Consider the following 25289-nt stretch of genomic DNA (forward strand, 5'->3'; position numbering starts at 1 on the left):
GCTGTTAAATCGCTCAGGAGCCATTGAATCCCGGTGTCGTTCACATTTCTGCTACAGTGAGATTGGAGAAGAATGGCGGTTTATTTGGTGTTATCATGATTTATCCTTTGAATGGATACGACCACCCCCACCCCCATCTCATCGTCTATAGCTGTTGAGTCAAGACATAGCGTACTGCAATTGTGTCAGCTTTGAAGTACCCGACACCTAACGCGTAAAATATGCCATTTGGCAAGACGCACGGAACCTGCAGCGGAAGCCAGCTCCGAATCTGAGTGAAACCGCGCGCGGATCCATTTTAGAAATGACCAAATGGTATTGTATTCACTGAAAGGCTGTGATAGAGCGATGCTGCGGTTATAGATTTGCAAGCTGCGCCTTCGCCACCCCCCCCTCCCATGTACCAAATCTCCTGACATTTTTTTTCTTTTTTTTTTTAAAGCATCGTTTCTTGTGTCAGGTAGTAGCCGGATGATGCCGTGTGTTTGGAAGCGACAGCGAAGCGAAGCTTTGTTACATAAATGATCTGACAGGATTTGGCAGTGTCTGACCTGGTGATGACACATTTGTTAAAATCAGACAAGAAGTCATTCTGTGAGCATAGCCTGTCTGTAGTCTATAGGCCCACAAACCTTAATGGGGACTGTGTGTGAATACGCTGGAGAGCTATAGTCACAATTATAACACGGCCATCTCCTATGAACATGATACATGTAGCCTGAGGGTGCGTGACAAAGTGGCACATGGTGAGCAAAAATCCAAAAAAGACAAATATTTACATTATTATCATGTGTATTTGATGTATTTCTCCACTTGGGCCCAGTGAGCAAATCCTTTAATGCACTGCTTTTACACTCAGGCTCTCACAAATGGGTTGTTTCAAATTTTGGATTATGGACATTGAGTCCATGGTTGACAATCCATCCCTTTTACACATGCAAGCAGAGTGTATAAGGGAACACGCAGCCTGTTAGAGATTAGAGGGACTGAAATGAAATGTGCTTGGCGGGTGCATATCTGGCAGCAGCAAAAACAAAATCAGCAAATTATTCTTCCATACTTTTGCCCTGAATCGAGCAAACAGCATTCCTTTACAGTGTGACCTCTGGGCATGCCAGCACACGCTCAGGCCAGCCAGCGTCAGCACACATGACAAATGCATAGGTGTCAACTGGCAAGTGGTAAATTAAATAAATCTTAATTAATCGTTACCATGGTGAAAGTGAGATTTCAGGATTTCACACTGGTCTTTGGTCTCATTACAGTACACCCAGTGCTGTCCTGACTATCTGTGTTGCATTGCCACTGATTTGTATCATACAAAATGCATTGCAGATTTTCTCACTAAGATAAAATCTCAGTTAAATACTATTTGTGACATCTAAACACTAAACTCAGTGCCTCTCTCCCCTCTCCTCTGTCTATAGCCCATGGGATCAGAGCGGATGGAGATGCGAAAGAGGCAGATGTCGGTGCAGCAGGAGTCGGCAGCGGGGGGAACTGCACCGGCCCAGCAGGGCCAGCCGGAACAGGCCAACCCACGGGGCTCAAATGCATGTTGCTTCTGCTGGTGTTGCTGCTGTAGCTGTTCCTGGTAGGTCTTCCCCACCGGAGAACTCACTCGTTGTGGCCCAGCATGGCCGACATTATTACACACAGGACAGCACAGCCTGAGCTACTGTGTCTCAGCAGCAGGCTCCAGCTTGTGTGTTATGTTCTTGATATTTTTGCATGTGATCCGTGGACTCGTGTACCGCAGCAGCCACGTTGCAATGTAAAACATGCCTTATGTGCTGTTAATGTGAGAAATATCTGCAGTTCAGTAAGTTTATTGTGGATAAACATTTACAAGACAATCTTAAACATATTGCTATTAAATACAGACAAGAGTTGGACAGCCCACTACATATATAGTGAGTATTAATACATCTATTTCCTTTATATAATGAGAATTTTCATAATAACAATAATAATAATCAAATTATTTTCTCAGTCAATCGACAAATGTGTCAGAAAATAGTGAAAAATGTTTCCCAACCCCAAGGTGATGTAGTTTTTTTTGTCCGACCAACCGTCTAAAACCCAAATATATTCAAGTTGCTGTCATCGAAGGCTAAGAAAGCCAGTAAATATTTGCATCTGAGAGTCTGGAGCCAGTGACATTTTGTCATTTTTGCTCAATAACTGACTGAGACTGTTTATCGACGATCAAAATAGTTGCCGGTTACTTTTCCGTCAATCAACTAATCGATTCATTGACTAATCGTTACTCTAAACGAGTATAAGTTACTCTGTTTACGAGGTGGTTTTATGTGCATGTATTGAGAGTATATGTACAGCACACAGCCTGCTTAGACTTTTGTATATGTTATTGCATACATTGTTATACAATCTATGTGTTACACTCTAATATAAATTATAGATATGTACAGTAAGATGATTAATATAGCACATGAATAAATAACTACTTCAGCTACATTTCCATGTCACCATTAGGAATGAAGACCGGGATGAAAGGAACCGAAAGGCTTCTTATGACGTCAAGGAAGGGACCGCAGACTGTGAAGACTGGTCAGTTGATTTCACTGCACACAAATGCCAAATCTACTAAATATATTTGTGAAAATAAATATTGAAATCACTCACTCCCCTGTTGAACACGTTCTCTGCAGTCCTAAGCCCACGCTGGAGGAGGTGCGCTCATGGGGGCAGTCGTTTGACAAGCTGATGTGTTGCCCAGGGGGGAGGAACTCCTTCCGACAGTTTCTCCGCACCGAGTTCAGCGAGGAGAACATGCTCTTCTGGTTGGCCTGCGAGGAGTTCAGCAAAGATCCCAATAAGAGTACGATAGAGGAGAAGGCTCGGGTCATCTACGAGGACTACATCTCCATTCTCTCGCCGAAAGAGGTCTGACAGCTCTTGATTTCACTAAGAGTCAGCTGGCAGCCGGTTAGCTTAGCTTAGCATAAAGACTGTAAACAGGGGGAGACAGCTAGCCTGGCTCAGTCCAAAGGTGACAAAATCCATCTACCAGCACCTCTAAAGCTCACTAATTAACACGTTGTATCTGGTTTGTTTAATCCGTACAAAAACCAAAGTGTAAAAACGATAATTTGCCGTTTTACAGGGCTTTAAATACGTGACTATTTCCTGGCTCTGAGTAGTTGCCAGGCAACCAGAGGAAAGACTACTGAAAGTTACTTTTCTCATCCAAGACATAGTTGAGCATATAACCCCTGTAAAACATTTGGTTTTTAAACAAATGAGATATAACTTGTTAATTAATGAGCTTTAGAGATGTTGGTAGGCATATTTTGTTATCTTTAGACAGAGCCAGGCCATCTGTTTGCCCCATTTCCAGCCTTTGTGCTAAGCTAAGCTAACCAGCTGCTGGTAGCTTCATATTTATATCAATTTAGTCATCTAACAAATAAGCTTAGTTGTCAAAATGTCAAAACTATTCCTTTAAGGAACAGTTTGTCACTGAGAAGGTGCACTTGCTGTCCTTCCTAATTTTCCCCTGTTCTTGACTCCCAGGTGAGCCTTGACTCCCGTGTGCGCGAGTCGATCAACAGGAACATGCAGGAACCCACCTTGCACACGTTTGACGATGCCCAGCTGCAGATCTACACACTAATGCAAAGAGACTCGTATCCCCGCTACATGAACTCCCCAGACTACAAAAACCTGCTCAACACTCTGTCAGAGCAGTCCCCCGAATCTTAGGGTGGTGATGACCTGTGATCTTTTAACTCTCTTTATCCCCCCCCCCCACCCCCCCACCCCAACCCCGACCCCCCCATCCTCCTTACCCCCCTTTTTTAAATTTTTCTTTGTATGTTCAGTGTAGGATTACATGAACCTGGCCTCGGGCCTGGCCCCTCCCAGGGATCTCAGCGCTATTGTGATCTGCACCTGACCGAAGACACTCAGGTCTCAAAATCTCCCGAGGGCTTGACATCACAAGTACTGCTACAGATCAACATAGCAAAACACTCCAAAGGAATATGAATACATTTTTGTTTCTGTTTTCTTTTTCTTTCTTTTGATAGAAATAATCTATTTTATTTGTGTTCAGAGTTTTTTATGGTCTGTTGTTTTTTTGTATGATTGTTTGGGGGGAAAATGATTCCTACTGTAGACTATATATTTATGAGTTTGTAAATAGTAAAAATGGAATTGTGGGTATTTTATGTAGAAACGCCTGGTTCTATTTACTGCGTATGAAAATCAAAGCTCAAGTCAAAGGCTACGTGTTAGCTCTACTTGCAGGCAGCTTTGTGGGGTACTGTATGATTTTACCTTGGTTTCACCCTGTTTTGTTACCTAACCTCACACTTTGGTACCTGTGACAGCGACTTGGCAACTCCAGTTCATGTAGAAACTGTGCGTGATTGAAACTGCTGTAAGTGTGGTTATCAGTGAAGTAACAGAAAGTGAAAATAGGTCTTGTCACGGTGTGCAATTTGTTTCCTTAAGAAACTGAAATCAATGATGGAAGGCTATTTTAACTTTCTTTACTCAATCTTAACCACAGAAGATTGCCTATTGAATTATTTTTTTTATTCAAGTGTTACTCAATGCACACCTCATAGGTTTAATATAGTTTTACCAATGTGACATAAGAACCGAAGTAATTCTATTTACCAGATAAACTATTTTGTATTTATTGATATGTATTGCCAATACAGAAAAAACAACACAACACAAGTACAAATTATATTATTATAAGTCTTTTGGTGGAGTACACTGTTAGGTCACTGCCAGAAAATGTAGAAATTTGGGACACTTTATTTTATGTGTCTAATTTCCTAATAATTTATTGGAGGTCTCCTAAAAAAAACTAGGTAATTTGGTACTAATTTGGGGGAAAATAAGAATTAACTCATTTATGTAGGATTGGAAACTTGATACGCTTATATGCTGAATGTAAAGCCACAGCCAGAGGACAGTTAGCTTAGCTTAGCACAAAGACTGGGGAACAGGGATACAGCTAGCCTGCCTCTGTCCAACGGTAACAAAAATAGTCTATCATGTAACCACCCTTAAAACAGCTATTTTTAGAGTTTAGACTTGTACGGATTAAACAAATGAGATATAATGTGTTAATAAGCTTTAGAGGTGCTAGTAGGAAGATTTTGTTACCGTTGGGCAGAGCCAAGCTAGCTGTTTTCCCCCTGCTCCCAGTCTTTATGCTAAGCTAAGCTAACCAGCTGATAGCTGTAGCTTCATATTTATCGTACAGACATTAGAGTGGTATTGATTTTCTCATCTAACAAAACCGAAAAAAGCATATTTAATTTAATTTATGTCAACTTGTATGTTTGCCTAGAGACAAATTTGACTTGTTTTTCATGTTCAGCTGACAATTATTTGGAATTGATTGATTGGGAGTTACCAATAATTAGAACTTAAATACATCATTATTTTCAGGAAACTTCTTTGAATTTAAAGAAGGAGGAAAATGAGGGAAATTACAGACGGGTAAAATAAAGCGTCACCAAAATTTGTGAGATTGACGGTTTTTGACAGCAGGTGGAGTCATCATCTTGCAAGATTTTGACTTAAAAAAAATCTATTTTAAAAGCCCACCTGCAATATGAAATTGACTTCTGATAGAAACTGACCCTGGGGTCAGGCCAGGTTAGCAGTAACACCAAAGCTACCATGTAAACTGTGTTCATACGCTTATCGAGAGCGTTTCCATTGACTAAAATTGGAGTTGCCAAGTGTTAAATACTTTTATGTATTCTGATAGTTTTAGTTGAATTACTTTGTTGCCTCACAAACATGTCACTCAAAGACAAGATCCTCACATGGGGAAGTGCCTTGACATTCAATTTTATGACATCTTTCTCATGGGCAGCAGTTGTTTTCAGACTCTTGCCATGAGGGTGGTTACTGGAGCACGAGGCCAGTTTACTGGAAATTGTCCCTCTCTTTGGCCAAATTATCGCATGTGTTTTGTCTTGATTCCTTAGTCGTGGCTACATCAGTCCATTTTGGTAGCACTACCAAACAGTATGGCGGAGAGTGATGACAACACGTCTTTATTTGCTGAAGACAAACAAAGATCAATGGATAGGGCTGGTTGATCTGAACTTCTTGCCAACCTGTGTGCTTCTCGGTGGCACTTCTACTTGTCTTAGAGTTAACTTTAACTTACTATGTGCAATTTGAGCTGATGGATACACCGCGCAGATCAACCTCAAAACACAATCTAAGCCACTGGCTTGGAGTGATGCCTATAAATGTTGTTTCTTCTTCTGTTTACTATATGAAATGTGTTATTTTGCGCTGAGTTTACTGAAGACTACATTTTTAAAAAAAACAAATAATGTGAATGTTTACAGTATATGGTTTAGTTTTTTTTTTCTGCTACTCTCCAAGAAAATAATGACTTGTGGGCATTTTGATTGAGATAAAATAAAGCACAATAATTTTACTGACTCTGGAATGATTTGATCACAAAAACACAACATCAAGTACTAAAACTTTCCAGGTAAACCCCCCCCCCAAATCTAAATACTGTTCTGACAAGATTTCGACTCATGTCACTTTACCTCGTGGTAAATATTTTAAAGTATCAGCAGATAAATTGAAGTATTTGAGCAATATTATTCTCGACCACCGCGCAAGTGTAAGTGTGTTCAGTAAAGGATGAGGTTTACCCAAAATATTTTGGGGTTTTGTCCATCAAGATAAAGAAAATCACCCATTTAATAAGATTAGGGAAAAGTAAGGAAAAACAAAGATGTTGCAGGTGTTTCTTTTCTTATTTATGATCTTAATCTTGATAATGACCCCTAAGATTTATTCTGTGAAAACCCCAGGTTGAGAACCACTGCAGCATCATTACAGCATGATGTAAACCTACTGATCCAAACACAGACTGAATAGATGAATCCAGAAGACAAAAACCACCAATTTAAATTATGCTGATCACGAGATGGCTTACGTATTCTTTGAAGGTACAACTTAATAATCATTAAGAAGCTGATTACATATACATACCAACAGGTGTAGTGAGGCCCTTAACAGACAGTAGAAAACACACTCCTCTTAATATTGTATTAAATTAGTAGTTTTTTTTATGACATTTTAGCCACGCAGCCTTTCTCATGTTCAATGATTAAACCGACTTGTGAGACTGGTCTGGGTTCAGTTTGTGTGAGGCAGCACAACTGCTGGTCAACATAGAGTGGTTGCACCTGGCAATTAACAAAAAAAAAAAAACCTTGAGGAAAGGGAAACAATTGTGCATCTTTCCTGGTTTCAGCCAATGACATTATCCCGTCCCTGGACAGATTAATATGCATACATCAGCATTCACTTTGATGTGATGAATATTCCCCCAATAACAAATGTATACTGTTGTGTTTGTCCTCTCAGATCCCCAATTGCATTAGTATAATTTCACATAACCAGAAGACACTGAAAACTAATGAAAAGCACTTATTTTTAATCAAATGGATTACACTTTATTGGGAAATTAAATAAAACAATGCAATGTTGTGAGTGGAAAGCAAAACAACATTGTCCAAAGTGTTAAAACTACATATAAAAAATGCGGATAAAAGAGAATGAGACGAGACTGATCGCATATATCTGACAGTGAGAAACAACTAATAACAATAGTAAAAGATTTTGGGGGAAGGGGGGGTTGTTGGGGAACTGACAATGAGCTCAATCTATGAACGGGATATTTATTAAAACGGTAACCACAGTGGCATCTTTGTATGGCATGTTGTGCACCATGTACCACAGAATGCAAAGCTCCAATCTGTTGCAGAGTGACAGAACCTGGTCCGGGAATTTTGCTACTTGGAGTGCCGTGGAAATGCCTGGTGACTCAGCAGAACTAGGACACAAAAACAAGACACAAATAAACACCCACATATAAATATCACAGGGGTTTCTAATGAAATGTACGGTATAAATGTATACACAAAGCACAGTATAGATGCATTCTGTCAAATGCAATTTAACATATCTGGATTTTTTCCAATGAAAACAAGTATGTGAGATATGTAATAGGTTTAATAGATTAAATTCAAGTTCAACAACTCAAGTTTGAGTTCTTCAGATGTCTTGTCTTGGCTGACCAACAGTCCAAAAGATATTAAATTTACAATAATTATTATTATTATTATTATTACTAACAGACAAAAGCAAACCTCCACATTTGAGACACTGGAACCTGAGAAAGTTTTTGCTCAATAAATGACATGAAAAAAGGTAAACTGATTATTAGTTATGTTGCAGATAAATGTTCTATTGATCGCCTAATTGATGAATCGACAGCTTTAATTTGTATGCAATAATCTTCAAAACAGGATGCAGGTTTCTGTTTAAGGGCCCAAATAGCATTGATGAGTTGAGCAAAAGTGGGATACAGGTGTGCAGGTAAACAGTCGGACATCACATGGAGAGTGGGACCAAATTGGCCTAATTTCTTTTGGACCTAAAACATCTTCAAAACGTATTGAAGCTTGTGAGTCAGTGCACAGCTGATGGCTTCCAGGACTGAGTCAAACAAAGCCCACATTAAACCAACGTACCTTCCACCTATTTCCGCATTCATTGCAGAAGACAAACGTGGTCATTGGCTCATCAGCACTGCGAGTTTGAACCTGGGAATGTCAAAAACATGCACAAACAATTTATTTCAATATCATGCAGAACAAGCAGGGCTGCTCAAAATCTGTCATCCTTTCTACTACTGCCACAATTAAAATGAAGCATAAATGGCACTCTGTACCTGTGTGTAGGTGCAGCATTTCCCCTTGCACTTGCCACAGGTGAATAGATCAGTCTGAGTCCCTCCAGTGGTGGCCATCTGGTGGTCCCTGACAGCCTCTTTGGTCAAATTCTTTCTCATTTCTTTCAGCTCATCACTGGCCATTTCCTTCAGAAAAAGAAGAATGTTATTTAAGATGCCTTTAAGTTAAATATATACATATAGATCAAGTTATACCAACATGGAAGTAAAAGAAAAATGTACAACTGCAACAACTCAGAACAGTGTTGGAATAACTATACTAAAGACTGTGTGCCAATTCCAGGATCTTTAAGCTGAAGCCATCAACAGTCAACACACCTCTGCAGTCATCTTAGCCATCCGCTCAGGGGTTACACTCCCACATAGCACAGTCCTCCTTAAATTGGGGTTCTTCATATCCTTCAGATTTGAGATTCGGCTCCGCACACGGTTCTTGTATTTCATGTCTGTGTTCTTAAACTCTTGGAAGATACGTGATAGCAGGTCAAGGAATCAAATTTTGTAATAATAATAAAAAAAAGAAAGTATTTTATTATGCTTAATTATAAAAGCAGAGCCTAAAACTACACTGATAACTAAGGCCTATCAGGTGCATTAGAGTTGAAACATTCAGCGGATTAACTGGTTAGTTGATTGGCTAAAAATGAATCCGAAATACAACAATTTTGATAGTTGATTAAGCACTTAAGTCATTTATCAAAATAAAAATCCTCTTGACATTCTGTGTTTTCAGCTTCTCGAATGTGAGGATTTTTTTTATGTTTATAATACTTTAATACTGTTGGTCAGGTAAAACGAGCAATATAAAAACAAAATTGTGATTGGCATTTCACCATTTTTTACCATACTATAGACTATGAAATTAATTAATTGAAAAAACTCAATTATGATTAGAAGGATAATACATAATACATATTGAATATATGAATATATTCTTTAACGCGCTTATTTATATCACTGGCATCTAAAACAATTATATAGAAGTTATTTAAAAACACAGCAAGATCCAGAATCTAATGACATCCTGAAGTAACTCAAACATCTGCTTCAAACACATTTTCCTTTCAATGTAAAAGGATATATTCCTCGATCTGTGCTCCAAGCTCATCACAATCAGCACCAATAGCAATATAATCCTCTGGAATAAACACAAACAAAAAAAATAATCAGAGGATGGACAAAAAATGTTGACAAATACTGTAAATAAGTCCAACCAAACACAATAACAAATACCTTATGTTGAAAATTTGTCATCCATATTAGTATTATTATAATAACAGCATTACCTCCAGTCTGCAGAGCATTGGATATCATCTCTCTGCACTTGAGCCTGATAGAGTCGGAGGTGCTTGGGGCACGAGGAAAAGTGTTGATTAATGTGTTGGGTGTAACTTCAGGCTGTTCACTCTTGCTGCTGGAGTTACTGCTGGAGCTGCTGTGGGAGCAATACGAGAGGAGAACTTGGATCAGCCACTGAAGCAACCCACATTTGAAAGAAAAGTATGACAAAGTATAGAAAACACATTCAATTTCTACATCCAAATTGTGTTGACCATCAGTAATGCTAAGAGTCTCAAACAAATATCGTTATCTGCCTTGTTACCTTTCTTCTTTTGCCTCTGGGCTTCCCTGTGATGGAGAAACAACAGGTGTCGTTTGTTCTTTCCTCTTTTCATCTGAAGGTTTCTCTCCACCACCAGGCTCATCTGGAGTACAAGTGACAAAAAAAAGTCAAGCAAGTAAAAAAAAGTACAATAATACAAGTGCCACAAGAGAAGGCCAGCATTTAAAATGAGTAAAGTCAGTACTTTTTTATATGCTTGACAGCTGAATAGCTCTGCTAAAAAATAGGCAGCCTCACAGCTTTCCTTTATAATATCTCTGTGGCGAGGAGTGTCAGATTTTTGGGCATTTTAGCCTTTATCAATAGCAAACAAAATGCTATGATTGGCTCCGATACAATCATGCACAACAGCTTGGGACATACAAGATCTCTCCAGAAAAATGACATGACACAACACAAATTCACAAACGTTTAAGTTAAGGTAGAATTGAAAAGTACGAATTACCCAAAAGCTTCTTCCATGATTTGATCAAGGACTTGGCTAGGGATGTCACCTCATCGTCTGTGCTCTGCTTGCGGATGGCGTTAACGGACATCCCAATTCTGGTAGACTGTGGAGAGACATTGAGTCAGCGCGTCAGGGTGTGCGCACGGCCTCTGTCGACAACGAGCCTTAAGAAGAAATGAGCAACGATACCTGAAGCAGCTCGAGAGTCATGGGGACACTGCGCAGCTCCTTCAATAGGTCCAAAGCCCCGGCCTGCAGAGGAGAGGGGAGGGGATAGAGAGGCGTTTGGATACATTTGAACGCATCTCACACTGAACCTCTCCTTAGATGTATACTGATTAGTTCGCTGCATCATAGGTGGACATTAACTACTGCATCAGCGTGGTTAGATTTCACACAAATCTTGTTTTCTTATGACTCTTTAGATGTTCTGGACTTTCAAACAGGACATTTATTAAACATAAAATTTCAGATGTAAGTAAGTTCTACAAATCTATTAATTAAAGAATTTTTAACTAGTAGTAATTATACTTGGTAAAAGTCATTAAGTTTAGAGGTGATTAGTCGATTGATTGACCAGTCATTTGACATTATTTGATAACAGATTAATAATTTAAGTGAACTTTTAAGCAGAAATTACAAACATTAACTTGTACTAGCTTCTCAAATGTGATTAAATGCTGCTTTTCTTTGTCTTGAATTAGCCTATATTAAATGGAATATCTTTCGGGTTAGGACTGCATGTCTGACATACCAAAGGTATTTCAATGTACCACTTTGGAATCTGAAATTATGATAAGCATTTCAATTTTCTAACATTTTAAACATCAAATTATTACTCGAAAATAATCGTCACATTAACCGATAAGGAAAACAGTCGTTAGTTGTAGCCCCCTTCACGTTATTAAGTTATAATAACATTACCTGTAGTGTAGTTACAGCAGCTAGGCGGCTACAGTGCAGCGTTCAAAACAGTTAACACTCAGCTACTTAGCCGCTTGCTAAATCCCTACACGCAACTTAAATCTAAAGGGCAGCGGTATACTTTTATTTCAGATTTTGATCTGCCTATCTATTTGATTCTACCTTAAAATGACCACATCCAACATGTTATTGCATTGCAAGGCACAAAGCTAGCAAAAACTAGTGGGCTGCTATGTGGCTAACGGCTAGCAAGCCATAGCACTGCCGTTAACATAAACAGCTAGCCAGTTAGTCACAACAACAGGTACTTTAGCCGTGGAGCTAATTGTTGAGGTTAACGGTGTATTGCCGGTTGGAAAAATACTTTGGTGAAATGACACGCTTGTGCAACTTTGTGTTGACAATGTCTGAACTGGCTAGAGGCTCAATTAGCTAGTCAGTCGGCAGCTATCCCCATCACAGCCCATTAGCGCCAACGTTAGCTAAACATCAACATCAGCCTGATCGGCTAAGCAGTGGGCAGGTAAGCATTCATTCTTCTCACACATCTCACCCCGTTCTTCTTCTGCGCCATTTTATCCATCTTCTTTGCAATTCTGATGATCTCCTCTTCCTCCTTTTTGCCCATGTTGACTGATCCAATAAAATCCAAAAATCAGGAGCAAATGGGAAAGAAAATTCGCGACAAAGACCACGCCACTGAAGTGAAAGCGGCGGCGTCTACTTGACGGACCGGGGACCGCACACCGACCCTCCGCTGTGTAGCAGACCTGACTGGTGGATGCATGATGAGTTCAGGGGGAGTTAATCGAGACGGAACCCAAGATTCCTCTGGGAGCTGTGATGTGAGTAAGTATTCATCACTCAGTGCATTAATCAGACAAGGGGACACCTTTTTATGAATATCTACACATAACTCTATATTTTCTATAGTTCTGCACAAACATCTGTCCTTCTGCTACCAAAACAAAGCATGTATTTTGGCAATATCGCTACCTGTCGTTAGATAGCGCCAAAGTAACACTCTGCTTGGATCAACAATGGATTCTGTTGCTGGAAACCTTTCTCAAATAAACGTCTGTCACTTCCCATGTTTTCACATTAACAGTTAATCAGATGGAAAGTTTTAAATGACTGTCCAGAGCTGAAACGATTTACTGAAAATTAAATGGCAACAATTTCAGAAATACATTAATAATTTATTAAAACTTCAATTTTCCAAAATGTAAAGTATTTTATGGTATTAAATAAATACTTTTTAAAGACTATTGATCGGACAAAACAAGCACTTTGGATACATTAACTTGGGCCCTTGGAAATAGTGATGGGGTGCTTTTCACTGTTTCCTCATTATACACCAACCACTTAATCGAGGGAATAATTGCCACATTAATTGATAATGAAATAATAAATAGTTGCAGCTCTAGTATTGTGCCAAACAAGCGGTCACAAGATACATCTGAGGGATCACAAATAACATTCAACAACAATTAACAGGATAGGGAAGCAGAAAAAAAATGCTATACAAAATTATTTTGTATTTTGTTTTCCCCCGGATGAATTTATGCAAATAAAACAGCACATTTCGGTGGACCAGGTCATAACCTATAGACATATATAACTGGTGACAATGGGTCACAAGAGGACATTGCTTCATGTTAAGGGGTCATAAGCCAAAAAGGTTGAAAAACAGAGATTTAGGTGTTTGTTGGGACACTGATAGTGTCAGTAGTTGTTTTGTACTGTTTTCCATTTCTTTGATACTGTTTACCATTTTCTCTCCTAGAATAAGACAGTTTCAGGTACATACAGTAAGGTGTAAAAATATTCCTTTAGCTCCAAGCAGCAATTGACAGTTATCACTGCATTATTCATTGTAATTAACAGTCAGTGAAAGGGCTGCTGTCTTGCTAAGGGCCTTTGGTAGGACTCATGGCTTTTGATGAAGGCATGGCTGGTGTGCGGATCAAACATGTGACCTTTGAGTAACAGGATCTAGGCCACGATGATGGCACACTGTTGATCTTATGCTGCATTTGTGAGGGCCGGATTGACTTGCTAATTTGGATCTTACAAATCCAAACAGATCAGCGTGTGACATTGCCACCTAGTGATGGAAGGTTAGGCAATCACTGCAAATGTTATAAATAATTTAACCTAACAAAACATGGAATGTGCTAATTACAGTACATAACATATACAGTACAAAAAGGTCAAATACTGTACCAAAAGGTAATTATTTGTCACCTGTTTATAAGAGGTAATGGTAACACACTGGAAAATTATTAATAAAGTTTTTATTTTATGCTAATCCACACATTAGACACAAAATATAAAGGAACATTTCCTCATATTGGACTCTGTTTGACCTCCACAGGCCCTTCCTTCAATCCCCCCCACCAGCCAGTCTCCATTTTCCAAGACACTGCACGTGCTAGTGGGAGGTATTAGCAGCTTTTACTCAGTCAGGGGCAGTTGGTAATTGGCACACTATCTGCTAACTGTATAGTGACACAACTCTTACCCCCTGATGCAATTAGTTCATTAGCCACTGAACAAACTTAAAGTCTACTACGTGGTACAAACTTTTGGATATACCCCCTGTTAGCCTTTTTGGATACAAAGTTGAAGTATTCCCACATTTCTGGCCAAATTTCTTATTAACTACATCAACCAGGATATTCAACAAGTGCAAATACTGATACAGTGTGTGTTCTGAAATCAGATGGTGGATTTCCAATACCCGCTGTGGGGTAAAAGTACTCTCTTAAGACCTTATTCTGCTGTCAGCAAGTGCGCAAAATCTTTAACCTAATCCCTATTAGGCCAAGACTTCTCAAATCTGATTATGCAGGCTGCTTGCAAAGTGAGTGAGGAATGTATCGCAGATGAGGCAGAGAGGACTTCTGGAAATTTAAAAAAATAAAAGACTTACAGGATACATTAGCCATGATGTAAAACTGTCAGTTGACCAAAAAAAATTTAAGTCCCACCCTTTCAGAAAAACAATATTGCCTTCCATTTTTGATTGAATCTCATACTGATTTTTCAGTCTGCTGCGGAATAGTTCCTCTGTGTTTCCTTCATTTGTTACCTCACCTTGATATGCTGATTACGTGTGAGCAAAGATTAAGCAAATTGGCCATGATGTTGCATGTCCCAAAATAGCCCTTCAACACTGCTGAGAGGCTTTGGCCAGCGCGCTGAGGAATAACGGATCCACTGTTTCTGTTGTTTTAGCTGTTATATTTAAGGTGAAATGTGAGACATACGGTAGGTCTTGTTCATGACATTTCTGTTGACATGTTTGTTTGCCAGTTAGTTATTTTATTAAGTATCTACAGGGTGTAATTTGTCTAATTAGTTGATATGTTTGAGGTCTATATGGCCTTTACATCTACTTGTAGTTTGATTTGTTGTGTTGTTCACAGTAACAATGTGGGTTATTATTTTAACAAAAATTATGTAGAATCTGTTATGAAACATTGTTCCTCAGACCATGTTTGCTATACTATTAGACTACTATACTATTAGACTATTTTACAACTTATGACCCTCTATAACAGGCTAAACAACAGAGGCTCTGTGCTCTAACACAAGGTGTTATCTCTTAATGTAAACTATGCTCTTTTCTGTATGTAATTATTTTCTTCTACTGTGCTGTACTTGGGCCTACTGATATTATGCAACTATAATGTCAACTAAACATATATGATCTATTATTGCATTAATACAAATCTACAAAAGACAATATATATAAAATATTACAAGGAAAACTGTATGTGTGCATAACAGCTTAAAAATATTACTGTAAATTTAATCGTTAAATTTACAATATATACACATAATTTACACTGATCATACACAGTATGACAGCATTTCTTTAGTAATAATGTAATGTTGGGCAGCTGCCTCATGCATGTGTGTTGTTCACTTAGTTCCTAAATGACAGTGTAAATGTGTACTGAATACTGGTTACAGTATAGAGATGGAGAGGCAGAGAAGACTGGTTCAAAACGTTTCTATAAACATTTTAACATCTCTTTCCCACCTTGAATACTTGTCATCATTGAAATCAATTGTAACTGTCTGAATCTGTAAGCTTACCACAGCCTCCCTGTGTGAGGAGGCAAACAACAAACTAATAAGTGTATGTGTTTGACATTCAAAAGACAAAGTTTGGGGGGAGTATCACCTACAAAACACTACTCAGCAAAACATAACATAATTTCAACATAACTGCAGTAAGATGTGGTCAGATTTCTCCCTCTCTCTGCTTTCTTTCTAGCTACCTCCACACAATATGAGCAACACACCTGTCCCGGAGCTACCTGCCCAGGAATTGTCCTCTGGCAGTGGGCAGACGTCACCCTCCCGACCCTTTCAGCCAATCTCTGATCCCTCGGCTTCTAAAAGAGTATGTTTCTACAAAAGTGGTGACTATAAATTCAGTGGGCATCGCATGGTCATCAATGCCCGCACCTTTAAGACATTTGATGCTCTACTGGATGCTCTGTCCAAGAAAGTGCCTCTGCCATTTGGAGTGAGGACCATCACCACACCTCGCGGGACCCGCCTGGTTAAGGCTTTAGATGACTTTTTTGATGGGGGATCATATGTGTGTTCTGATCAGAAAAGGGTGAAGCCATTAAACCTTGATGAAGTGAGCCGACGGCAGGTACCATGGAATACCACCAGACCCTTCAGCGCAGGGCGACGAAGGCGTCAAGGATTCCAGTTTGGCAGAAGGAATGACAACAACAGGCCGGCAAAGGTCACTGAGAGGGTGGCAGTACGGACGCCAAAGAAGCTTCTGGTCATGAAGAATAGGGATCCCACTGTTAAACGCACAATTGTGCTGCAGAGAAGAACAGCACCAACATTTGATGCTTTACTGGATTACCTTTCCCAGATCCTGCAGTTCCCAGTGCTGAAACTCTTCTCTACAGATGGCAGAAGAGTGAGTATTTGGCAAACTGAAAATGGAGAATGATTGTGGATTAACACCAATATTAGGCAACTCCTGAAAATATTATAATCAGCTTCTTTTTTTAAATGGCTGCAGCTTATTCTGGTCTGTATGACGTTTTTATGGGTAAATATGGCCATAAACATTTTGGAACATACACTTATTGGCTTTCTTGCTGAGAGTTAGGTGAGAAGATCAATAAAATGCTCATATCTGTCGCTCAACACGAAGCTGGAGCCAGCAGACAGCTTAGCTTAGTTTAGCATAGAGAGGCAACCAGTAGAGATTCCAGGAAGTCACTGCCCCCGGCTAAGAAATACTCATGCACACCACCTGCTGTGAAACCACAAAATTTTGTTACCTTTGGACAGAGCCAGGCAAGCTGTTTCTCCTTGTTTCCAGTCTTTATGCTAAGCTAACCGGCTGCTGGCTCCAGCTACATATTGAACTCGATCCTCTCATCTAACTCTGGGCAAGAAAATAAATACATTTCCCAAAATGTACTACTCTGAAGTCACAGTGAAACATAAGTTAGAGCGTCTTTAGTTTCAGTAATGTGACTATGAAACTAAATATATTGATGGGTTTAGTTACTAGATTTGATTGGATTGTTCAAAGTGGCAAAGTTAAGTATTTCAAACTAGGAAATACTTTTCAATTAGCACCATGCCGTGTGAATCCATGGCACCTCTGTTGTTCCTATCTACAGTAAGGACACTTAAGGCTATATTAAGCGAAGGTATGTCTGGGTCACACAAATAGGATAGTCTTTAGATGTAAGGCTGAAGAAAGCTGTAGGCAGACTGACACAAACACACATCAATGTAGTGGTTATACACCATTTCTTCAATTCGACAACCACTTTTTTGAGTTTGACAGTTCATTCTTGATCTTGGAAACAACAGTTGTCAAAACAATCCACTTACTTGCTACGTCCAGAGCTTTTAACTGTATCACACGGTCACCAGCAGATGGAGTTCTCTCAGTTGTTATGAAACACTTGATGGAACTGACAATGAATTGTTATTGTGTTGGAATCATTGTATGTCTGACTGAACTTTTACTTTACTTTTAAGTGGGTTTTGATTTAATCTCAGATTTGAACCATAAACACCCAAGAAATCATGAGATGTATGCACAGCATCCACCATAGTTTATGGTGGCCATGATGATTGTAGAGTTGGTTTTTAGATTCTTGGTTTGGGAGATACTATATCCATGTACACAAAACTAAACTACAACTAAAATACATAACTTTTATGGGCATAATTTTCACTGTAACTTGTGTTAGAGATTAGGAATCAAGGCTTTCACCCTGTTACTTTACACATTATAAGTATTCCAAGAAGTGCTAAGACCTATCAAAATCTCCACCCCCTGGTGAGTTGTCACTCTGTAATCCCTCTATCCACAGCAACAGGCTTCCTGTTAAAGGTCATTAGTGTTGAGAACCTTTAAATGCATCTTATTCCTCTTTTTAGGACAACATGTGGCCCAAGTAATACATTGACAGTCTCTTTTCAGTTTGCATGAATCTAGGAGTGCCACACATAAAGTGAATGCATGTATGCGACCAATTGGAGGTGACTAGTATTCTGAAAGTGTTTCTGCTCCTCTTTCAGGTTGATGGTCTTGCAACACTTATCCTGTGCTCTGGAGTTGTTGTGGCAGCGGGCAACGAGTCATTCAAATTAGGAAACTACAGTTTTCACAGAACAGGCCAGATGGCACAAGTAATGTACATGGATACTGTGGAACCATCTATGTTGCAGCCAACAGCTCGTAAGTGTTAATCGGTAACACTTACATCGGCACTGCTGTAAATTGTTCTGAAAAGAGAAACAAAGAAAAAATGAAAATTGATGCATATAATTTTTTCTGCAGATTAAAACATGTAGTCCTATGGGGACTTTCACAGCAACTTTCATCTTATGGAGTTTATTTTGTTGGTGATCAGTGTTACATAACTGATTGACTGGCACAATCACATCACTTCTGTTTATCTATGATGTCCTAAAATGTACATCATATGTCATATCCAGTAGTTAGTCATTGTTAAAGGGTCAGTTCACCCAAATTGTAAAACAAAAAAACAAACTAACATATTTTCTCACTTATTTCTAGTGGTATCTAGCTCTTGCAGATAATTTTGGTTTTATCTGTCCAGGTTTTGAGATATTTATCACTGTGTTTTCTGCCTTGACCCCAATCCAATGTAACTGTCCCCTTAAAGGAATAATTGAGCATTTTGGAAAATACGTCTATTTGCTTTCTTGCCAAAACTCAGATAAGAAGATCGATATCAGTGTCATGTCTGTACACCAAGAATGAAGGTAGAGCTAGGAAACTGTTAGCTTAGCACAAAGACTGGAAAAGGGGAAACAGCTAGCCCGACTCTGTCCAAAGGTAACAAAATCCACCTACTAGTGCCTCTAAATCTTACTAATGAAAACCTTGTATCTTGGTTGTTTTATCCCTACAAAAACCAAAGTGTAAAAACAAAAACTTGCGCTTGTGTGGGCAGTTATGTGCCAGACTTTTTCTTGGTCCAGAGCAGTGATTGCTGGTTGTCCAGTCAGCTGGGTGCTGGTAGGCAGATTTTTTCCCCCTGCTTCCAGTCTTTATGCTAAGCTAAGCTAATTGGTGCTGGCTGAAGCTAGACATAGTAGACACATATGACAACAGTCTAAATCTTCTCATCTAAATTTGAGCTTGAAAGCAAATAAGGGTAATATAAAAATATCAAACTATTCCTTGAAATATTCCTACCAAACCAATATGAGTGCTCCATGATGCTTTTATAATGTCCTTAAATATTTCTTATTTTCTTTGTCTCTCCCCCTCTCTTTCACAAACACCTCCAACCAAAGAGAACGACAAATCTTTCTCAAGTGGAAGAGGGTCAAGGAATTTTTCATTATCATCTGAGAGATATATTGTCAATCAGATAAATAAGTCCCGAAATGGAAGCATGAACCACAACAGATCATTTGAAACAGAGGTCAACCATCGTCACACACCCATGGAGACATGTGGAACTGGGAGGGTAGATAATGAGCATCATACTTCCATTGTACCTCAAGATGATGACATTGAAAAGTCCTTCCGTGTGAATCAAGATGGCAGCATGACAGTGGAGATGAAAGTTCGTCTGACCATTAAAGAGGAGGAGATGCTCCACTGGACTACCACACTCAGCCGTTCCAGCCTTAGCAAGAGGACACTTTGTGCCTCGATTTCTGAGTCGGGCAACAGCTCACCTGACTCAAACAACGCCGTTGCCAAAGAATCCTCTAGCATCAGTGAAGATGAATCGAAAGAGGAGAACTATACCACTGGAGGTGGAAAGGGTGTCGGCTTTAACGACGATCGAGTATATGAGGGCTACACTTCCACGGCCTTGGGAAAAGCAAAAACAGGTTTCAAGCGCACTCCTACACCAGGTCCTGGTCCTCAGCATGTTAAGAAGAAGGCGTCTATTGAGAGTGTGAAGACGGTGACAGAGTCAGGGGTTCAAGAGAGCACCCATTATTCCTACATGGAGAGGACAGCTGATGGTGAGACAACCGAGGGATACTGCGTTGTCAGACACAGCAGCAGCAACAGGCCAATCCCAAAACCTCGGAAAACAGCGTCTGCAGGGGCGAGCAACAAAGGCTCCCACTCTTCCATCAGGTCGCCAGGAGTAGCCGAGGTCCTTCAGATACAGAATAACGGGATGGAGGTTACAGAGACTGTGATGCATATTTATGAAAGTCAAGGCTGCTATGACAACTATTTTGCAAATGAGGAATATAGTGCAGACGGTGTACCTTTTCATGGTTCCACTCCAGCGCCAGAAAGCAAACCATCGACTGACTCAGGGCCACGATCATCCAGCAATGATTGTGATATAGATTTTAGCTGGCAGCCACCCACTACTGACTCCCTACAAAGACAGAAAGAGGAGATGTTGTCATTGTCATCAGAGCCAATAACTTCAACACACGTGATTACTAAAAATTGGTCTTCAGTGACTGAGCATGAGGCTCAAACTGCAACAAACTCCCAGGAGAGAGTAAAAAAAGACAGAACTCCTAAAAGTGAGAAGAAGAAAAAGATGATTAAACCTGCTAGGAATCAGAAGACTTCAACTTCAACAAGCGGCTCAGATAAAAAGCAAAAGGAAAGCCCCTCAAAAAATAGCAAACATTCATCTAAAGAAAAGCTCAGCAGCAATACCAGTGTGGGAAAAAAGAGTTTGAGTTCATCAGAAAGTGCTAAAAGTGGTCAAAAGAGTAGAGGACCAGAAAAGCCTCAAATTAAGAAAGCAAGTAAAGATGAAAATATGTCCAGGAAAGAGCAAGCCTTATTAGTTAACACTGAAAATGTGGTCCCACCTAAGAGACAAAACATAAATAAAGCAGCTGCTAAAGATAATGGCCATAATGTAAATACTCCAACTGGAAGGCCTCAAATGAAGAAGAACATGTTAGACATTTTACAACCCAAAAAATCACTTATGCCAGGCAAAAAGACAATTGGCAAACCCAAATCCATGATTGAGAGCAGAATACCATCACCTAAAAAGTCTTTAGAGTTGAGTGAGAGTTTTTCAATGCCTTCTCTCAATCCTTCACCCTCTGAAATTCACCAATATGTTGAGAACTGGTTGGAGAATGTTGGCCCCGACCCAGTGTCATACACTGAGGAGGTCATCACAGATGAATCAGAACCTCGGACAAAGGTTGTGTTTCAGATAGGCGGTGATTCTGAATCAGATGAAAAAAATGAATGCCAGACTAATCTAGATGAGTGTTATCCATCGCCTAGTGATGCTGTCAAGACATCAGCTTCTTGTCTATCAGTACCTCTTTGTCATGCACAGACAACCACAGCACTGCTGCACAATGAACAATATGTGAGAGGTTTATGTGTTTCAATGCCGAGTGTCAGAGTCGATCCTGTACAACAGGAGAACAGACTGAGGTCACACAAATCTGCAGAGGCCATCTGTCCAGCTGACGATGAACCATCTTCATCTACGTCCAACATTTTAAGTCCCAAAGCAAAGATAAAACCTGTTCTGCGGCAACTTTGTTCATCGATTCAGTGCATCAGAGGGGCGTCTGACACCAACACAACATCCAATCTTGAGAAGTCCAGCAGCCTTCCTGATTTCCCAACACAAGTTGCTTCAGTGTTTGGCTCGTCATGTAAAGCCTTTGTGTCATTCTTATCAGTGATGACTCTGCGAGATAACCTAAAGGGATCTGCGCCGGGAGATGGCAACCAATCAAGAAGCACCTCTGAGGCCATGCTAATGATGGAGTCCCTGCAGAAAATTTCTGCCATTGAGGACGAGGAAGGGCAGAGGGCAAGTTTGACGGATCTGCAAAGCAGAGCGTCTTCTCAGTTCAGAGAACGCTGGAAGGATTTCCAGATTCTGAGGGAAAGGTTTGAAAGTGAACCGCTGTCTCCCAAAGTTTCAGAAACAGAATTTGCCCTGGATGTTTTCTCCGAAGGGGGTGATGCATTTGAGGATCAGCACTTGTGTATTGACGAGCTGATGGAAGAACTGAATATGCCACAAGACCTAAGAGATGAGATTTCTTCAACAATCCAACAAGCTAAAAGTTTTTACCCCGTAGAGGAGAGCACTTTTGTAGAGGTTGAAGGAAACCAGTCAGACTCAGAGGAAGATGTGGAAAAATTTGTTGAAGAATGCGACAATGACACAAAACAATCACCAGAGCCTGATAATACCTGCATAACAGAGGACATTACTCAGACAAAACAGGGTGATGATAATGGAGAGATAGATAGCTTAAAGAAAATGCAATCTGTGTGTTCTGAACAGGCCAAAGAATCAGAAATATCAGAGACAGAAAGAGACGATGCAGAGAAAGGAAATGAAAAACAAGAAGAGGAACAAGTGGAAGAGGTAGAGGACTGTAGGGTGGGGGTGAATGATAGAGAGGATGGAGATACAAAAGAGATAGATGATGGTGAAGAGACAGAAATTGTAGATAGGGACAGGGAAGAAGAAGCAGAAGAGGGGGCAGCGACTGAAGAAAAAATGGAAAACGAGAGGCAGGAGGAATGGGAATCGGAAAATGGAAGTAGAGAGGAGGAGGAATCTGCTGAGAAAGTAGAGGAAGGGACAGATGAAGAGATGACAGTGGGTGAGGAGGAAGAGGAGGAGACATTAGACAAAGGAGAGAAAGAAGTGGTTGAGGAGACAGAGGAGGGATTACTGGATGAAGAAGATCAAGAATCAAGAGTGGATGATAGTGATGAAGAGACAGATGAGGAAGAAAATGGGGAGGAAGGGGAAACTGAAGAGAAGCAAGGGGAAGAGATTGAAGTAGAAGCAGAGGTTATTGAGGAAAACAACGAGGAAGAGGAAATGAAGGATTATTGGATTATTGAGGATAAAGATGAGGAAGAGGAGGCAGAAAGTATGATTGAAGAGGAGGAGGAGGAAGAAGAAACAGATGCGGTTACTCAGAAAGATGTAGAGGAGGAGGTTATTGAGGAGGAGGATGAGGAAGAAGAAATGGAGGAGGTTATTGAGGAGGGTGATGAAGAACATGTTGAGGAAAAAGATGAGGACCAAACCGAGGTGGTGAGTGAGGAAAGTAATGAAGAGGAAGATGAGGAGGAGGAAGAAGAAACAGATGCGGTTACTCAGAAAGATGTAGAGGAGGAGGTTATTGAGGAGGGTGATGAAGAACACGTTGTTGAGGAAAAAGATGAGGACCAAACCGAGGTGGTCAGTGAGGAGAACAATGAGGAGGAAGATGAGGAGGAAGAAGAGAGAGAACAAGAGGAGCAAGAGGACGAGGAGGATGTTGAGGTTAAAAATATAGAACAAAGAGTGATAACAGATGAGGAAGAAGACAAAACTGACACGAATATAGAAGAGGAAGAAAAGTGTGATGAGGGTGAAGAGAGCATGAAAGAGCTGGAGAAAACAGGAAATAGTCTTGAGGAAGAATCAGCAGAGGAGAAAGAAATTCTAGAGGAAATAGAGATTGAAGAAAATATGAAAGCAGGGCAAATGCAAGATGAAGAGGAGAGAGAAGATGACGAAGAAGAAAATGAAAGTAATGAAGGGTTAGACCAGGTGGAAAAGCAAGAATCAAAGGATGAGGTAGAGGAAGAAAATGTTACTAATGATGCAGAGAGTATTTCTGGTGGTGTGGATTGCAAAAGTCTACTGGAGGAGGCCTCGTATTTGCAGCAGCAGAGTAGCTGTGAAGAGGAGGCAGATGTAGATGTTGAGGTAGCAGAACACAACACTGAATCACCAACTAAATATTCCTCTGAGGGTCAGTGTGAGGATGATAAAGGTAATGGAACAGACACCATTAATGAACTTGAAACAGACGAGGGAGGGGAGCATCACGAGGAAACAAGCAGCAGTCTACCACATCCAGTGGAAATATCACAGGAATTACTCGACTTTGTTAACTCTGCCCTACAGTCCTCTTCGCTTATATTCACATATGACACTCAGGGGAACATCAGGATAGAGCCAGATAATGCCCGAGTTGTACAAACTAAACAAACTGCTATTCCAAAAAGTAGAGAGGATATTTCGTACCGCTTAAAGCGTCTCCCGAGCCCTATCACCTCAGATTTGTCCGATTACAGGCCGGAAACGTCGGAGAGTGGTGGATATAAAACTCAGGAGTCTGTAGATATTGTCACTGAGAGTGAAGAGGAGGCTTCTCCAGTCTGTAGAAGTAGGACTGATACCCCTAATGGGAGAACAAATGTGGAGCGAGCTAACTCCAAACTGTCCGTTGCAAGTAATTCAGTCTTGCAAAATTCCCAATTAAAAAGTGGAGGGAGTTTCTCTTCTTTTGACTCAAGCACAAAAGCCTCAAGGGAGGATCTGTCCTATTTCAGTGGTGCAAGCTCACAAAAAGCAGACGCCACAGAGGCCACACAGTGCATTTCTTTCACCTCAGAAAAAGACTCAATCGATGGGGTTTTGATTGACCAAGGAAGATGGCTACTCAAGGAGAATCACCTCATCAGAAAATCACCTCCAATCTCCCTGGGAATGTACGGTAATGTAGATAGCACATCTATAGATACAGGTCAGGATAGTAGCGTGGATTCCTCGCCTCATCATGAAGCCCAGCACAACCCTCTTGCAGCTATATCCTCATCAGAGCTTGAGGAGATGGCGAAGCCTCAAACTCCAAATTGCACGTACTACAACATGCCACATGGAAGCGACTCTGACCCCTTTCTGGATGATTCCAGTGTCAAAAGTAGGAAAAAAGATTCAAGCAGTGTCAAAGGGAGAGGCTTCAGGGTATCACCTACTATTGACACTTCCAAAACTTGGGCAAATAAAAATGGTAGTCTGTCTTCATTTGCATCAGTTGAGTTTAAAATACCAGACAGAAAAGTGCATCCTGAGGGAGAGTCCTCAGCTGTGACACAGGCAAGAAGGACATCTAGTGGAGGAGGGAGTGTACTGCAAGCACAGGACTCCCTGGAAACACTACACGTGAGATGTGGCCAATACTGTCCCATACTATAA

General features: G+C 40.3%; 3 protein-coding genes across 3 annotated transcripts; 2 read left to right on the plus strand and 1 right to left on the minus strand.

The window, feature by feature from the left end:
• Nucleotides 1–1430: 1430 nt before the first annotated feature.
• Nucleotides 1431–3726, plus strand: rgs20 (regulator of G protein signaling 20). Its single transcript, XM_070919308.1, has 4 exons — nucleotides 1431–1594; nucleotides 2485–2571; nucleotides 2673–2907; nucleotides 3538–3726. Exons 1-4 carry the CDS (start codon nucleotides 1431–1433, stop codon nucleotides 3724–3726), a joined length of 675 nt encoding a protein of 224 aa, XP_070775409.1.
• Nucleotides 3727–7493: 3767 nt separating this feature from the next.
• Nucleotides 7494–12494, minus strand: tcea1 (transcription elongation factor A (SII), 1). The gene is made up of 10 exons (XM_070918981.1): nucleotides 12332–12494; nucleotides 11044–11106; nucleotides 10852–10957; nucleotides 10386–10488; nucleotides 10069–10217; nucleotides 9864–9920; nucleotides 9101–9255; nucleotides 8762–8908; nucleotides 8562–8633; nucleotides 7494–7861 (listed from the first exon to the last, which is right to left on the minus strand). Exons 1-10 carry the CDS (start codon nucleotides 12404–12406, stop codon nucleotides 7853–7855), a joined length of 936 nt encoding a protein of 311 aa, XP_070775082.1. The 5' UTR covers nucleotides 12407–12494; the 3' UTR covers nucleotides 7494–7852.
• A 3587-nt stretch (nucleotides 12495–16081) lies between these two features.
• On the plus strand, nucleotides 16082–25289 carry LOC139297093 (oxygen-regulated protein 1). The gene is made up of 3 exons (XM_070919683.1): nucleotides 16082–16738; nucleotides 18370–18529; nucleotides 19618–25289. Exons 1-3 carry the CDS (start codon nucleotides 16082–16084, stop codon nucleotides 25287–25289), a joined length of 6489 nt encoding a protein of 2162 aa, XP_070775784.1.

The sequence above is a fragment of the Enoplosus armatus genome, chromosome 14 (assembly GCF_043641665.1).
Source record: "Enoplosus armatus isolate fEnoArm2 chromosome 14, fEnoArm2.hap1, whole genome shotgun sequence".
In the NCBI taxonomy this organism is placed as follows: Eukaryota; Metazoa; Chordata; class Actinopteri; order Centrarchiformes; family Enoplosidae; genus Enoplosus; species Enoplosus armatus.

Excerpts from the sequence above, each read along its gene's own strand:
- LOC139297093 (XM_070919683.1), top strand. The coding sequence starts at position 16,082 with ATGAGCAACACACCTGTCCCGGAGCTACCTGCCCAGGAATTGTCCTCT. Across the intron at positions 16,739-18,369 it reads TCTCTACAGATGGCAGAAGA|GTTGATGGTCTTGCAACACT; the intron begins GTGAGTATTTGG and ends CTCCTCTTTCAG. Across the intron at positions 18,530-19,617 it reads TATGTTGCAGCCAACAGCTC|AGAACGACAAATCTTTCTCA; the intron begins GTAAGTGTTAAT and ends CTCCAACCAAAG.
- rgs20 (XM_070919308.1), top strand. The coding sequence starts at position 1,431 with ATGGGATCAGAGCGGATGGAGATGCGAAAGAGGCAGATGTCGGTGCAG. Across the intron at positions 2,572-2,672 it reads ACCGCAGACTGTGAAGACTG|TCCTAAGCCCACGCTGGAGG; the intron begins GTCAGTTGATTT and ends CGTTCTCTGCAG. Across the intron at positions 2,908-3,537 it reads CCATTCTCTCGCCGAAAGAG|GTGAGCCTTGACTCCCGTGT; the intron begins GTCTGACAGCTC and ends CTTGACTCCCAG.
- tcea1 (XM_070918981.1), bottom strand. The coding sequence starts at position 12,406 with ATGGGCAAAAAGGAGGAAGAGGAGATCATCAGAATTGCAAAGAAGATG. Across the intron at positions 10,958-11,043 it reads TGACTCTCGAGCTGCTTCAG|TCTACCAGAATTGGGATGTC; the intron begins GTATCGTTGCTC and ends GTCTCTCCACAG. Across the intron at positions 9,256-9,863 it reads TGGAGCACAGATCGAGGAAT|GTATCTTCCAAGAGTTTAAG; the intron begins ATATCCTTTTAC and ends ACCTGCTATCAC.